The sequence below is a fragment of the Nansenia antarctica genome, assembly GCF_963989245.1.
Source record: "Nansenia antarctica genome assembly, chromosome: 11".
In the NCBI taxonomy this organism is placed as follows: Eukaryota; Metazoa; Chordata; class Actinopteri; order Argentiniformes; family Microstomatidae; genus Nansenia; species Nansenia antarctica.
In genome coordinates, this window is record NC_137681.1 from 7,786,025 (window position 1) to 7,803,389 (window position 17,365).

At 40.7% G+C, this 17,365-nt stretch overlaps 1 protein-coding gene across 1 annotated transcript; it reads right to left on the bottom strand.

Moving 5' to 3' along the window:
• Window positions 1–4,685: 4,685 nt before the first annotated feature.
• Window positions 4,686–10,044, bottom strand: tectb (tectorin beta; the record flags this gene model as incomplete). The annotated part of the gene is made up of 8 exons (XM_080541946.1): window positions 4,686–4,778; window positions 5,785–5,947; window positions 6,368–6,451; window positions 7,989–8,092; window positions 8,391–8,463; window positions 8,571–8,722; window positions 9,112–9,302; window positions 9,978–10,044. 8 exons carry the CDS (start codon window positions 10,042–10,044, stop codon window positions 4,686–4,688), a joined length of 927 nt encoding a protein of 308 aa, XP_080398072.1.
• Window positions 10,045–17,365: the final 7,321 nt, after the last annotated feature.

Below are 17,365 nucleotides of genomic sequence, written 5' to 3' on the forward strand. Positions count from 1 at the left end.
CCGACTGAGAGGCACCACTACTCATGTCTGACCTGAATTAACAGCATATGTTGATCTTCATTTGATCTTTGAACTTGGCAATAACTCAAGCACACTTACTTAATCATGTAATCGTGTAGCTTGATTTGTAGCATAGCCCTCAGCCCTCGCGCACGCTGGATTTCCTGGATGTTAAGTTATCTGATCATCTGTTTGACATACGGCAAGCCTAGGCTAGGTGTTATAATCATGAACGGACCCCTTCAGTCTAAATTCTACATTTCTAAATTTTTATTTGGTCTTTGCACAATGTGAAAATGTGAAAACACAGTGAAAAGATGTTCTGTGTCGTTTTACAAAGCTTACATTTTGGAAAAACCCGACATACAAGACATATTGGCAACAATTTACACTTTATTTATTTAAAAATGTATTGGACACTGAAGTGTGGAAATTCCTCTTGATCCCTACCTAACGAAGTTTTGTCCGACTCTGAAAATGTAGGCTAGCCTTTAACCAGCATCTTCTCTCGGCAGGCTTTTTATGTGAGAGAAATGGTGGTTTGGCTGACCCTGGTCAGACAGTCGACTTCGCATCGACTCGACTCCCAGCCCCCAGTTGGCTCGTTGGGAGATCAGTCAACTACTAGAAATCTTAATTTTAATTTCAACAATTTTCTACTTGTGATGTACTTGATGCCCTACTTAAAATGTAGGTATATCAGATACATACATTAGACCTGGTAATAGCAGAGTCTCAGCTGCTACACTTGCCTAAGTGGTTTTCAACCCTCTCCTCGGGGACCACCAGCCGTTCCACATAATTTTGATCTGTTCCACCACCAGCACACCTGATTCAACTAATCAAGTGAATTAGTTGAATCAGGTGTGCTGGTGGTGGAACAGATCAAATATGTGGAACGGCTGGTGGTCCCCGAGGAGAGGGTTGAAAACCACTTGCCTTAGATGATGTGTTAAATGCCTCGATCAGAAAAAAACATTGTGATGCTTTATTTAAAGATCTAAAAAAGGCATTCGATACAGTCGACCATTACTTTCTATTACTACTTATTATTATCCATTCCACTGTTGCATTCCATTACTACTTATTTCATGTAGATTGTTTGAAAATGATTTAACGGACAGAATAAAGTGTGTCCTAACTGATGGTGTTGAATCAGGTTTTCTGGGCATAAGAAAGGGTGTTTCACCAACCCTTGGTCTGGTTCTTTTTAGTATTTATGTCAACAATATTGCATTATCTATTCTGTACATAATTGTAACCTGCATCTATATGCTGATGACACTGTTGTATGCTATTGTCCCCACGGCCGACAAGGCTCTTTCTGAGCTACAGTCTGCATTCAGTCCTGCAGAATCAGATAGCATTTGTTGGACTGAGGTTGGTGCTTAATGCTTGAAACACAAAATATATGTTATTTACCAAATCACAGGAAAATGTATCTGACTTATGAATATGTCGTTAGTGCCCTCATTGTCCCCGCTTATTAAGAACTGGGCATTTGGTTTGACAAAGACTTGACATTCAGAAAACATACAGAGGAGCTTGAAACACAAAATATATGTTATTTACCAAATCACAGGAAAATGTATCTGACTTATGAATATGTAGTTAGTTCCCTCATTGTCCCCGCTTATTAAGAACTGGGCATTTGGTTTGACAAAGACTTGACATTCAGAAAACATACAGAGGAGCTTTGTTAAAAATGTGACATTTAAGATGGACTTCTTTTATAGGAATAGATGTCATCTTTCCCTGAACTGCAGACTGTAGATGGATTGCAATCATCCTCAGCAACAAGGAGACAATCAGTTGGTCATACAAAGGAAGTGGAACTCAAAGAGCAATTAAGGTCAATCTTTTAATTTTTGTGAAACAAGATGTATGAGTCACATACAAGAATATTTTGTATAGCACAAAGTTGTATAAGCACAAACTATAGGTCAGGAGAGAACATCTGAATCGCAATGCTTCAATAACGGCTCTTTCTTGTATTGAGTGAAGCACCACTGTAACCTTACAGCCTGGATGTTGGAGAGGAATGAGTAGGTACACTCCCTGAGAACTGGTCGACACTCTGGGGTGAATTCACTAAAGGATTGCCAGGCTTTTGCACGCCGCCTGTTCAACTGTTGTAATAACCAGAACTAAATACAAATTCACAAACCACCCGCAGTGGATAAAAACAAACCTACAGTAACTGGGCTGCTGAGGAGATAGCAAAAACATGGTGCTCTGACTTCTATCAGCTAGCAGTACATATATCATGGTCTATCTGTTCACCCTTGCCAGATGCATGGGCTCTGCTCTGCTCCACCATTGATGTGGTCAGATACAGCCATCGGTGGGTAGAGACGTTGGTCTATCTATTGCCGTGTGGGGCTAAACATGCCATAGAAGCTGTCATAGTCCAAGACAAATTATGCATGCAGGAGAGGGCTATTACGCACAACATTACACCTACTAGATCACTGCAACGAATAGAAGAAAAAAAGGGTTAAGGCTATGGGTGCTGCAAAGTGTGCTGGTTAAATTAGGCCTACAGTGGCTATAGAAGGTCAACACACCCCTTCACTTTTTACACATTTTGTTGTGTTTGTGTTATAGACTCAATTTAAAATTGATTAAATAAATAAAAATTGGCATCAATCCACCCACAATACCCCATAATGACAAAGTGAAAACAAGTTTTTAAAAATGTCTGCAAATGTATTAGAATTTAAACACTGAACTACCTCAGTAGTAAGTATTCACACCCTTTGCTATGACACTCTTAAAATGAGCTAAAAAGCAGAAATGTCATCAACAAATCACTCAATAAGTTGAATTGAGTTCATCTAAATGCAAGGATAATAGTTAGTCATTTTGGAATCAATATCTTTGTTTTTATAGGGTCTCTGATTTGCATAGGAATCAACTACACATTGTGTGGATGTCACTACCAACTCAGCAAATTTGATAATTTTCTCTTGATCCTGACAAACTCCTCAGTCCCTGCCACTGACAAATATACCCATAACTTGGTGCTGCTACCACTATTCTTCACACGAGAGATGGTGCAGAACTTGCATTGCATGTGCTAGATTCTTTTTGGCCACTTGGTTATAGACCAATTTTGTAGAGTGACTGAGATGATGTCCCATCGACTGTGCTTTTTCCTCTCCACCATTCAACTTTGTAGATTTGTGTAAGTCTCCCCAGGCCTCAGGGTCACATTCCTGAGTAGTTTTTTGTTCCTCTCCATTTGCTCAGTTTGTAATGACCACCTGGTCCACACAGTGTGTATTTGGTTCCTATGCAAATCAGAGACCCTATAAAAACAAAGATATTGATTCCAAAATTACATTAACTATTATCCTTGCATTAAGAGGGACTCAATCCAGCTTATTGAGTGATTTGTTGATTGCATTTTAGCTTTTTAGAGTGTCATAGCAAAGGGTGTGAAGACGTATGCACATGAGGTATTTCTGTGTTTCAATTTTAATACATTTCAAAAAACTTGTTTTCACTTTGTCATTATTTTGATTAATTTAATCAATTTTAAAATTGAGTCTATAACACAACAAAATGTGATAAAAGTGACGGGGGGTGTTGACTTTCTATAGCCACTGTACATTCACCTGAACTTCAACACCAGTTTGGTGATTACACACACAGACCACATATTAAACCGTGACTCCAGGAGTTGTAATTTCCATGCGGTTCATTTAATCCGCGGCTCAAGTTGTTTGCGTGTGGTTGTGCACAAAGTTGCATCAATACACGTAATACCACATGAATCAGTCGTTAAAACATTGCAGAGTGTCTGCAGATGAGGCGCAACAGACAAGGCAATCTGCACTCGCAATTCATTCTTAGTGAATCCACCCCTCTGTGTGTGATTGAGTGAGTGATCGTGTGTGTGCAATTATATTTATTTATGTACAGTGCATACCCCATGTGTACATGTGTTTCTTTGTTTCTAAAGTATGTGTAATAACAGACATGTTATACAGAAATGGTATATTATGTCGTTGCAAGTGTATATCCACTAAAAGGCATTTTGGATGATTTCTACAATCTTGACAAATTCACACAACCCAACAGTGTGTTTAGTATGACTAAGAACAGCATACATAGGGACAGGCCTGTCATAGAGAGAGGAGAGAAAAAGGAAATGCATTAGCTACATGTGAAACATTGTAGACAGTGCAAACTATACAGTCTATGCATTCTATTCATGTGAGATTATAAAATGTCATTAACCTTTTTTTTAAATTATTGAGTCCATTGTATGATAACTTATAATAAATATCAACTTTATCCAGGTCAGTCTCATTTATATTTAGGGCCCATTCCCACTTGTAACTATTAAAAAAAACTCTAGTTAATGAGCTACATATGAGCTAAGATGTTACTTCATGTGAAAGCATGCCAGGTATTTATAGTTTATCATTATAGTTATAGTAGTCAGCCCAAGAGGGAATGGGTCTTTCATTTGTCTTGCCAGGGACTCCTTGGCAAGAATGGTTCTTGATTCCATTACTCCATGGGATTGGCTTAGATAGTTACCTGTGATGTGTCCATCATTAGAGGGCCAATTAGCTGTGTGAGACACAGTAACACCCATAAGAAACAACACAGTGCAAATGTCAACCAAAAAAACAGTATACAGTACAGCGCATGCTAAACCTATTAGGCTTGTGCTAAACCGTACCTTTCATTTGGAACTCAGTAGTGAGAACACCCCCACTCGGTTCTGTTTTTGATGGGAGACTTCTTCTTCCAGTACATGGCGGCTTGAAAAGATAATATGTAATCATCTCTTTGCTTATCAAAGTTCTGTACAGTCAAATCTTTTTTGTTGTTTTTTTACGTTTTTTTTTTTTGAGTGGGGCAGTCCCACTCATATTTTTCTTTTTAATGACAGATATAGTAGAGATTATGACAGGAAGGATGGGTGAGAGAGAGAGAAGGGATGACATGCAGGATATGTCCGCGGCTGGAATCGAACCGGGAGCCCTGCGGTACATGGTCAGCGCTTAATCCACTACGCCAACTAAGCGCCCCTGTACAGTCAAATCTTGATGCATGCATTATGTTGTGACTGTTGAGACTCAAGAATGTGCAGATATTAAGATAAGTAAAAGGATGGGACTGGTGGAATGCTCTAAATATTAACAAGGTTCCAGAATGGCTCATTAACGAGGTTCCAGAATGCTCATCTGGCTCAGAATGATCCCAATTCTTTTCTCTGATCACTGCCTGGATCAGATCAAGCTGGCTGATGTTGAGTCGTATAGGGGGGAAATCAGCCAGCTCTATCTGATCCTGGATCAGAGAAAAGAATCGGGATCGTTCTGATCCAGATTAAACGTTTTGAACAACTGGGCCCAGGTGTTGATTATGTATAAGTTGAAGCTCTATGTGTGTATAGGGCTCTGAAGCATGCTATAAACATGTTGTTTGTGGATCTTGCATCCAAGTCATGTAAAAAGAATCTAACAAGAAAACGATCAAGAAGGAGTGAGCCTACTACTGTATGGGCCGGTTTCACAGACAAGGCTTAAGCCTAGTCCTAGACTAAAAAACATCTTCAATGGAGATTTTACATTGAAAGTGTGATTTAGTCCAGGACTAGGCTTAAGCCTTGTCTGTGAAACCGGCCCTATATGTTTCACAAAGCTTGTGTGAGCTACTTAGAAGAAAGAAACACCACCGAAAAAATTACTGGGGATTTTGAGTTGAACCACTAGCAAATTCAGGACATGGATAGAAAGCTTAAGATGATCAAACTTAACTTACGGGCAGACAAAAGAGCTTTTCCCCGTCACAAACCTGGACCTCACAGTGCAGCCAGACAGTGGAGACCTTCTCCTGTCGTTGGAAGCGAAAGGAGTTGAACTTGAACATGGAGCGGCTGTCTTTGGCGTTCTCGAAAATGGTCACGGTGTTGTCGGACGAACAGCTTTGAACAACAGACAATTTATTGATTAAGTTCATTTTTAATTATTTCATTCAAGAACAACCCACACATCTGCATGTTTTAGTGTCTTCTAACAACCTTGATTATGTATCTTATTTTTGATCCTGGTGAAACCCCATGGACATGGACAGGATGGGGCAAGGAATGGTAAATGGACTGCACTTATAGCGCCTTTATCCAAAGTGCTTTACGACTGCCCCTCATTCACCCATTCACACACACACATTCACACACCAATGGCGGCAAGCTACCATGCAAAGCGCCGTCCCGCGCACTGGGAGCAATTTGGGGTTCAGTGTCTTGCCCAAGTACCTCCTGCACCGCAACCGCCCCACTAGAAAGAAGGGACGAGAGCTGTAGATCACGGCCTAGGTAGCCCATACAGAAATTTAACTCAAATACCTGTTGATTATGAGACTCCATCTCTTCTTGTCTGTTGAGTAAGGGGATGGGGTCGCCCAGCAGTTGCTAATCACCACTTTGAATCTGTGGGAACAAAGAATTTTTGGAATAAGTTCTTAATGTATGTGTGTGTGTGTGTGTGTGTGTGTGTGTGTGTGTTTGTGTGTATGTGTGTCGCCTGAGTCATGGTCAATCCGGTGTCTGCAGTGTACTTTCCCAGACACTTCAGCCTGATATGTTCTGAAGGTCTGGTGGATAAAGGCATCAAACTTGGCCTTCGTTTACCCAATATAAATATCAGAAAAACACAGAGGGATATGCGAAGCGAAAGATGTATTGTTCATTACTAACATTGGACTTAGCTAAACGATCTCTACGTTAACGATGCCTGGTGGTTAAGAAGGCAACTTGGTATGAGTTAGAAAGTGTGTCATGTCGCTAGCTTTGAGAAAGAAAAAAAACGTTATATCAGAACTGTGCCTGTGAACCGTTTATGAATATTCATATGGCTGCTCTCGCCTTGGTGCTCACTGGCTCCCGCTCATGAAGACAATCAATATTCATTAGCCTGCCATGCCGTGTTGACGGACAGCGAATCCCATTGAGAATGACCCCACATGTGTATCTTTTTCAATTACAGTCGTTGACGCCACACTCTGATTCTGAGCCCACCCCCCACCCCCCCAATTCATTGAGATCCAATAATGCCCAAAAGCTCATGTACATACATACATACATACATACATACATACATACATACATACATACATACATACATACATACATACATACATACATACATACATACTACTAGCCATACTACATACTATTTAGAGTCTACAATTTAGTAAAATGTATTTGGTAAGTGACACATTTTGAGCATACTACACCTCATTCTGAGAAAACAGTCATATATAGCTTAACATGTAGCCTACTACAGTAGGTCGGATCAGTACTGCCCGCCTCACTTACCTGCTCCATTGAATTGTGGGACTAAAAATGGAAAGGACTTCCTGAGTATGCAGTGAATTCATACCACATGGGCTGTGTTCCGATCCACACTAGGAACCTTGATTCCCTACACACTGCACAGTGAATCTACCCAGGGAGCACAGTGAATCTACCCAGGGAACACAGTGCACCGCATAGAAACATGTTTTTTGTTTGGACTTCCCTGCAGCATCATCAAACTGTGACACAATTTATGCTAACTAATGACTTGAGAAAATACTGTATATTTTGTATGTATTTTGGGTTAGGGTTAAAAAATATATTTTATATATATTTTACAAGTTATATGCATTATTTCATTTGTTTGTGTTTTTGTTTTCAACTGTTAATAATACAGTTATAAACAATAATGCGTTTATCTTTTCTTTTCTTTTTTATCAGATTTTGGACTACGGGTATCAAGCATGTCCAATTTCTCAAATACCTCTAAGATCTCCTACCAGAGTCTACAAATGGTGGCAAATAGGCTTTCATATAGGACTTCAGATACACATGGGTCAAGAAGTCATCAAAAGTGACTGGTCATCAAAAGGCAGGTATGTCTGTATGGATTAAGGTTAGGGATATAATATATCAGTATCTAAAGCCTGCAGAATAAAACACAGAGTACCTGTTGCTCAGTCCCTTTGCCTCGATCCCAATGAAAACCTCAGAGCCAATCTCAGACGTGTCAATCACATAGGGGGAGTCTTTGGCATACAGGAACTTTGAATTCTATAGAAATTAATGCAGATTTTAGGTGGCGGTAACAACGATATGCTTTAACTCTTATTAAACCTTGTTGGCAGATAATTAATTACCTTAAATATTAAGTCTACTTAATTACAAAATTACCAAAAGGTTATTTGCTAGTTTGCTACCTATTTTCACAACACATGGCACATGCTTTAGAAATGGGTCAATCCTTACAAAGGTCTGGGCAGATAAGCGCAACATTTAGCATCTTAAGAATTTGAAACGTGTTTGGCTGATCAAGGATGGCCACTGAAGAGAGAGAAGTTGAGGTACTCACCGTGAACACGTTCATAGACAACTGTGACCTAAAAGTGCCTAAACTCCCGTTGTTGACATAAACGGTAGCCACTCTGGAAGAAGCAAAGGGTTTAGTAAAAACACTGCAAGTCATTGTGTTAGAATGCACACGTTCTGAAGAAGGTACCTGGCGTCCTCCTCTCCAGGGCGCGGTGCTTACCTCTGGCTGAACACCGCGTTGTTGACCAGGTAGGCCGCCCGGTACGTGCAGCTGAACGTGTAGTTGACCGGCTGGTTTCTGACCGTGAGCGAGGTGTCGTTGGACACGATGGAGTTGTAGAACACGTACTTGGGGTCTTTACCGCCTATATACTGAGGAAAGCGATAGCCACGACACCAAAGATGAAGGAATACAACTTTAAATCTTCATTCATCATTCTCAATATCATTATACTTTGATGCAGTAATAACCTCCTTCACTAACTCATTATCTGCTAAAATTGAATTGAAGTTTATCAAACGGATCTCTTGTGGAAGTGTATATTATATTATATATTTATCTTCTTTAGATACTGTGTGTATCTGTCATGTGTGGTACTGTCTGTTGTTGTCTGTGTTATACGGTGTTGTATGTATATATGTATACTGTACAGTGGAGTGAAAATGAATTTCGGCCCTGGGGACAATAAATCTAATCTAATCTAATCTACTGATTCACCACATGTATTGGTACATGCTCCGATGCATGTTCAGTGTCTCACCTCTGCTTGGGTGCCGCAGTAGGAATGGTTTTTGGGGGTCAGGTCAGGGATGGTGAAGCGGTAGTACCCTGGGATGGTCACCCCAGAGTAACATGACCCGCCCAGAGACAGCTGCCCAATCTCCCAGCCGTACGGACACTCTGGGACGTTAGCAATGATGGCGTTGGGGAAACATGACACCATCACATAGTCTGAAAGAGCACAGAGGGAAGCCAGTCTTAGTGGATGCTATCCAAGCTGCTCCAAATGTTGAGGTTGTTTTTGGGAGCCATAAACTACCAATGGAAGGAAAGTAAAGGATCTCGTGAGACATATTGAGACGTGAGACGTATCAAATTCAAAGTACTCTGTCCTCCTCACATACAAAGCCCTCCATCGCCTGGCCCCCCCTTACCTGACTGACCTCCTTCTCCCCCACCGCCCTACCCGTACCCTCCGATCCTCATCCACTGTTCCCCTCACTGTCCCACCCTCAAAACTCAAAGGCTTTGGAGACCGTGCCTTCTCACGAGCTGCACCCCGCCTCTGGAACTCTCTCCCTCAACCACTCAGAGACTCACCCTCACTCTCCACTTTTAAATCCCACCTCAAAACCTACCTGTTCTCCCATGCATACAAACTCCCCTACCCCTAACCATCTCCCCTAACCCTGCCAACCCCCTCCCCCCCTGGACATTGCTGCGTTAATTGTTCCCCGTTCGTTAACTCTGTGTTCTATGTGCTCATGTTATCTGTTGCTTGTTTTTTCTGTGTTTTCTGTGTTTCCCATATTGTCAGCGTCGTTGAGCCCCGGAAGCGCTATATAAAAACAATGAATTATTATTATTATTATTATTATATTATTGTGTCATCCCTGGGAAACTCACCTGCTTTCTGGGGAGCACAGGTCCATGCTACAGGCAGTAGGATTAGTAGAGCAGCAATAGTAGACATTGTCTAATACTGCAAAGACAGTTCAAGTTTTTTGCATTATGAATATATACATAGACATTTTGTATGTATTCCCAATAACAGTTACATTTATGGCATTTAGCAGACGTCTTTGTCCAAAGCGATTTGCAACAATAAAAAACGTTAATTAAATAAAAACGAGTACTCGTCGAGATACAATACAATTCAGAATGTAACTGCAACCATCACATTGCTATGTTTGTAAGACATTTCCAGCCCGGTTCTACCAATTTTGTAGCCTAAATCTCATTACAAGCACGGTTTGAGGTTTCAGAGAATAGCATTCCACTCTTTTCTAACCAAAGCAGATATAAAAGCATCATTAATGTACCATAGTTGTACTCGGTATAATCTTACCATAGAAACTTCATCTAGGGAAGATGGCTAGTCGTCAGTTAGATGGTCTTCATAGCGAATGGACTGGTGGTAAGTTCCAGCCACAATTGACACCTCAACAGTACAGAAGGGGTTTTATACCTGTACAGGTAATGGCAGCCCCCCTGTTAGACCCCCCTCCCAGCCCCCTTGCCGAAAGCAGCGATTTGGTAACGCCATTGTGGAGCTGCTCACAAAAGCTCTCTGTGAGTGCAGAGACAGACATTGACTTTCAAATGACTTGTGTCTCATGGGAGGTCCTCAGCACACTCAGCATTTGACTCCTCTTTGGCATCACTTTAGTCTCTCGTTTGGTTGGGTATCTATTAAAAAATATACTCCACACTATTACAAACTTCACATGGCTGGGTTGGGTACTGCAGCGTTGGTGATATGCAATACAATTAGTATTAGCATGGCACCAGATCAATGACCAGGTGCCAGATCCGGGCTTTGAATAGAAGAGATTAACTTTCATACACATACTGCACGCGCACACACACACACACACACACACACACGGGAGGTTGCCTAATATTCGACAGTCAGTCTAAGAAAACTATATCAACAGCTAGGGGTTGAAAGGGGAAACAGCCCATTGTCTTTATTCAACTCACAGTTATAAACATAGAAATCAGAAGATGCTTTTTTAACTTGACTTTGATGCTCCTATTCAATATGCGAGAGATAAAAGTTGCTTGTCACCCAGAATGAATGTGTTGATATTTGATAAGTTACATTTTGGTTGCTTGAGGAGGATTTCTACTTCCTACTTAAATGTTGGATGACAGGTTCCTATTCCATGTCTAACAGGGATAGACTCCTCTAGTCTACTGCCTGACAGGCACAATGGGATTTAGCATTCTGTAAAATGTAACGCTTTATCCAGCTCTCTCTCACAAGAACCGCAATCCCATTTAAAACAGACACGTTGCATTGAATATATGCCTACTATTGTGATTTTCAGCATTCTTGTCATGGACCCAGACAGACTGATAACGATCAGAATCCTCAGGAGACCCAAAACTAGAGAAAGGGGAGAAAACCTACAATGACAAAACCAATCAGTCTTCTTTGCTCCGCCAATCTTTCAAGGTATCCGAAATAGAACACCGTTTAACAATCTAACTAGTGCAAATACACATGTATGGATACCCCTGGACTACGGCGGATGGATCTGATAAAAGTAGATGCACACTAAAAACGAGTGTTCCAAAGTAGAGATGAGAGATGAGATTGAATACTGTGTTTCACTCAGCACTCAGAGATATAAGGTTCCACGCAAGCAAAGTCTTCGACAATTAGATAGGGGTAGCCTTTGTCCCCTGTGTGGTGTCTCCCTTCCTTTTATGTACGAGGACTGGGGGCCTGTGTCCTCGGTGACCCCGCTCCGTCCATGATGATGAGCCATACTATACAGCTCCTCATAATGACAGAGGTGTATTGCACTACAATACACATACTTTGTACCAATATACTGTATATGTACAGTACCAGTCAAAGGTTTGGACACACCTTCTCATTCAATGGTTTTCTTTATTTTGTATTATTTTCTACATTTTAAATTAACACTGAAGATATCAAAACTATGAAAGAACACATGGAATTATGTAGTAAACTAAAAAAGTGTTAAACAAACCAGAATATGTTTTATATTTTAGATTCTTCAAAGTAGCTTTGATGACAGCTGTGACACACTCTTGGCGTTCTCTCAATCAGCTTGGTGTGTGTCAATGGAAAAGGAAACTGTGAACACCACCCAGCGGTCTTCTCTAGAATATGTGGGAGAAAACCACTAAAAAAGCTGCATAAGGTGTTCTTTACATAGTTTTGATGTCTTCCGTATTCATCTACAATGTAGAAAATAATATAGAAATAAAGAAAAAACACAATGAGAAGGTGTGTCCAGACTTTTGACTGGTACTGGATACTAGCATATTTTTAAATATGTTTTTAGGGCATTTCTGCTTTATCTGGATAGAGACAGTAGAGATTGGTAGATTGACAGGAGAGATGAGTGAGAGAAAGGAGGGATGACATGGAGTATATGTCAACAGCCGGAATCGGACCCTGGGGACCTTGCGATTACATGGCTGACACCTTAGTGTGCTACCTGATCAAGCGCCCCAGTATACTATCAACTTTTAACACACACACACACACCTGGTTAGAGAAATCTCAACATAATAAAACTATTCTAAAAACAGTCTTATGACCAAAATCAGTAATTACTGCCATGAATCTCACTGACGAATAAACTGCAATTTCAGAGTGAATGACAACAGGTGTAAAATGCTAGCAGAGAGGTGAGACACTGTTGCCCTTCATGCAACAAATAGAGGAGTCATAGCAATGCTATTGAAGGGGCATTACTGCATAAATCATTAGCATTAGAATGGACCACCGGGGGAATTCTTGGGGGGAATCCATGTAAGATACCGATCAGAGACGGGGTCAGGGGACAGGTGTAATGTTACAGCGCTTCCAATGAGGAGCCACCATTCCATCATGTTACGTAACGTTGGATCGCCTGTCCCAGATAACCTGCTTTGTATTCTGCTAGTGATGTTGTGTATGTATGTACAGTATGTACAGTATGTGCGCATGGTGTGTGCATGCGTGCACGCCTACTGATGACTGCTCATGCACAACATCCCCCTACATTTGAATCCTAGATTGCCTCTGTGTTTGCCAGTAGAGAGCAGCAACGTCTCTCTTTCTCGCCCAATGTCAACGGGTGTCAAACTCGTTTTTCGTCATGGGCCTCATTGGAATAATTGCAACCTCATGCAGACTGGAAAACATTATAAATGTGTTAGTGAGACCTAATGAATGTCAAATGCTGTAATACTCAATATTACAGTAACCTATAATCAGCCTACACTCAATCCCTCTTGTTCAGCTCAACAACACGCCTTCAGAAACTCATCAAGATGGGTTCATCTGAGGTTTGGACATCTGAAGGTTTGGACCGAAAATAGAATTAATCATTATTTAACCAACACTTATATCTTATACTTATCAAAAAGAAAATACTGAGCTTGCTAGCCTCATATCCTCAGACAGGTTGTTCCAGAGTCTAGGGTTCCTATTGGCAAAGGTCACCATTAGTCTTCAGTCTAGACTCTGGGATGGCCACAAGGGCCCTGTCTGAATTGTATTCTTGACAATATAACTTGGAACTAAAAATTGCATTTTTAACAATAATAAGAAACTATAGACAGATATATACTGTATTTCATATGTTCATAAATAAAAGAACATAAAAGGGAGAAGACATTACGTAAGCAATGCTTTTTCTGATAGAACTTAGGCCTGATCCCGATTCCCTTTTCTCCCTCTACGGCTCGAGGCCTCCAAACAGAGCCACAAGCCGTAGTGGTTGAAATCTTTCCCTATGAAATGGGACAACCCAGACCGTGACCGTCTTCTAAAGCACACATGACTTGCTTCCAGAATGTTCAACAGAACAGGACTGTAATGCGTGCCTCAGAACAAATATTTTCAATAAAGTAAGATTAAACATCAAAGGGAAGCTTAAGTATTTTTCGGCAAAATATGAATAAAGTTATACTGGCAACATTGCTAAAACATCTGTGTTTACGTTTTTGCTCTGCATGTGCAGTAAAAATATTTTAAAAATTGGAAGGTGAAGCAAGCCTTCTAGAGGAGAGCTTATTTGCCCCATCTGACCCATTAGATCTAAGCTACGCATGGCCAGTGGCCATAAAGCATTCGCATGCACCATTAAAAAAAAAACGTGTAAAAATAGTGAACCATCCCTTTCATTTTGGAATTTCACATTACATTTTGGTCCTAGAGTTTCTCCGCACATGGATGACAATAGGAGCGTTCAGTTGATGTAAAAAGATATTTGATTTTTCCAGGAGGCCCATATTATGTAGCTGTAGCTTGTGTAATGGTTATCATTCTACAGGAGCAGATGATCAAAGGCCTCCAGTACATTCTGTAGTAGGAGCTGTGTCGATCCGAGCAACAAGTAATCAAAATGACTAAACCACTAATCCCAACAGGGCTCCGTTCCAAAAAGGGTTGTTTATTTTGTCTAAGATGTCACGCTGAGCAAAACCACAGCACACTTAAGGTTTTACAAGAAACATATTAGCCTAACTAAATAGTGCATTTGTCGAAATATACAATAGCTTTAGAAAGCGTCGCTGTAGACCTATAGTGAAAACAAACGTAAAAAATATAACCTATTTGTGGATACATACATTATAATAAATACAATCACATTACAGAATATGTACATAATAAATAGGTTGGATTTGATGGCAGCGATCATCAAGGCTTTGGCACTTGACAGGTCCAGCATGTAGGGTCTGGTTGGTACACAAACTCCCTCCTGGAAAGAGAAACAAAACAAAGTATGGTCAGTATTTGACTAACAGAATTTAGTAGTATTTGTAACCATTCTATTGGTAAATTGTGTTATTGCTGTCTAATAGGGTAATAACGTTTCTGTATACTTGAGTATTTACTTAACATAATGGAATGCAATGTGTTGGTTTTTATTAATATTTCCCACCATATCTGTCTAATATTTTTGCTGTTTTAAAAAAAATCAATAACAATGAACATATAGTATAAGACAAATAGATGGATGGATGGATAGATGGATAGATAGATAGTTATTGTTATTATTATTATTATTATTATTATATTAAATCATATATATGTATATGAAATGTTAAATGTTAATGTTAAATATATATGATAGTTTACAATAGTTTACAATATTACTTTATTTGAATACCAGCATTCATAGACTGTAACAGTAACAATCTAAAAGTGCTAACAAAGTGCTGAGGGTTCTGCCAGGCCAGGTACTCACTCCCTCTGGGGTAGATGGGCGTTGCCACGGCACAGCAGTCCTTGGTCACAGGGGCAGATCTGGTTGATGCTGAACGCTAGGCCGCCATCGGGCACGAAGCAGCTCTCGCCCCGCGTCAGTCTCCGCTTACACACCTGCTCTCCGTGGTGGCGGGCGCAGCACATGGACCCCCCACAGTCCCTGTCCACCTTACACCTGGCACCTGGCCAAGACAGAGACACAGCATGATGAATAAACACTCAAGATTATCTAATAAAGACTAGTGATCCTGCTGCCATTTTGGATCCTGCTGTCACTTTCTTAAAAAAAGGTTGATCCTCATGATACCCACTTGGAAAGATGACATGGAATGAACGTTATACGTGAATAAAGAATCTCCAAGCTAACCTCAACAAGTGGCTCTGCAGATTCTGATCACAGTCTTAACACAATATCTAAACCTGTTGAATACATATCAACAGACATAGCTAGCAGCTAGTCTTTATTTTGTGAACATTTGGTCAGATCTGAACAGATCTTTGGGGGGGCTACCGTACGTACCCTCCTGTCCTTCTGGGATGCTACGGTGGCACTTCCCAAACATGCAGCTGAGTCCTCTGACACACTGGGCGTCCCTCCTGCAGTACTGGCCCTCTCCTCTGAGGGGGACGCACAGCCCAAAGTGGCGGTCGCAGGAGAACCCTCGGCCGCAGGCCCGGTCGTGGTCGCACACCACCTGTGAAAGGAAATATCAGTTAGGGGGCGCTTAGGTGGCATAACGGGTTAAGCGTCGACCATGTAACCGCAGGGTTCCCGGTTCGATTCCGGCCGCAGACATATCCTCCATGTCATCCCTTCTCTCTCTCTCTCTCTCTCTCTCACCCTTCCTTCCTGTCAAAATCTCTACTGTATCTGTCAATAAAAAGAAAAATATGAGTGGGACTGCCCCACTCAGAAAAAAATTACTTTAAAAAAAGAAAGTATTTGTTTTAACTGAGGTAAATGAGACTGCATTGCATTAGGTAGACTAGATATGATCAACTCTCGTTAATTTAAACGTGACTTTAAGAATAGTTGTTAGCTTTTTGGTAAATTAAGCAAAAAGAGGTTATCTTGTTTTGTATTGCTGGGTATAAATATCTCTATATTTATTTTAGATGTATTCATCAAGGTTGATATTCTTCCCCTGATTCAAATGTTGGCAACCGCAAAATCAAGAGAAGGAAACAATGAAGACCAAGATGATACACTGAAAGTATCTTAAACAAATGAATCTACCATGTTCATTCTCCTGTAGTGCTCTAACAGCTCTCCATTGTATTTCAGAGCTTTTTCTACAACCCCAATTTCCTCTATCACTCACATTGTAATACAAACAGAGAAAGCTACTGTAACAGGCTAACACCTTACCCTCGTCATGTAAATTGATATACCATTAGCATACTGCTAACAAACCATTAACACTTCATTAGAATTGGCACAGTATACACACACCAATGGTTCAGTTACTACTCTTCAATTTGACATTAAACAAACCTGAATATCAAATATATATTATAATATATCCTTTTTTTTTACAGGCTCTGGCAAAAATGATTTCTCATAAATCACTATAGCAACAATGGGAGGACCTCCCCCCGAATTAAAATTATTCTGTTTCTTACTTCCTGTCAATTAGCTGATTTTGGGTAGTTCATCTTGCTACCAAGTCAAGCTACTGTGATAAAATGCAACAGATTTCTGAAGATTTGTTTGAGACAGTCTACAAATTCCCTAAGAAAAATAGCTGGCGGGTCCACTCCCGTAGGCCAGATTTGAATCATCGTTTTACCAGGCTATGTACAGCAATAGTCTTGGTACAAGGTTACAACTACAGCAACAATCCAACAAGTCTACTGTATGTGGGAGAGGATCTTACCGTGGATCCTTTGGCGGTGACTTGCGGAGTGCTGTCTCTGAGGGCCAGGTGCTCATCCTTGGGATGACTGTGTGGCATGTTGAGCATCCAGGCCCAGATGCGCCCTTCAGCCCAGGACACACACAGGCAGAGGAGCCACAGAGTCCTGGACATCTCCATATAGCACAGTCAGGCCA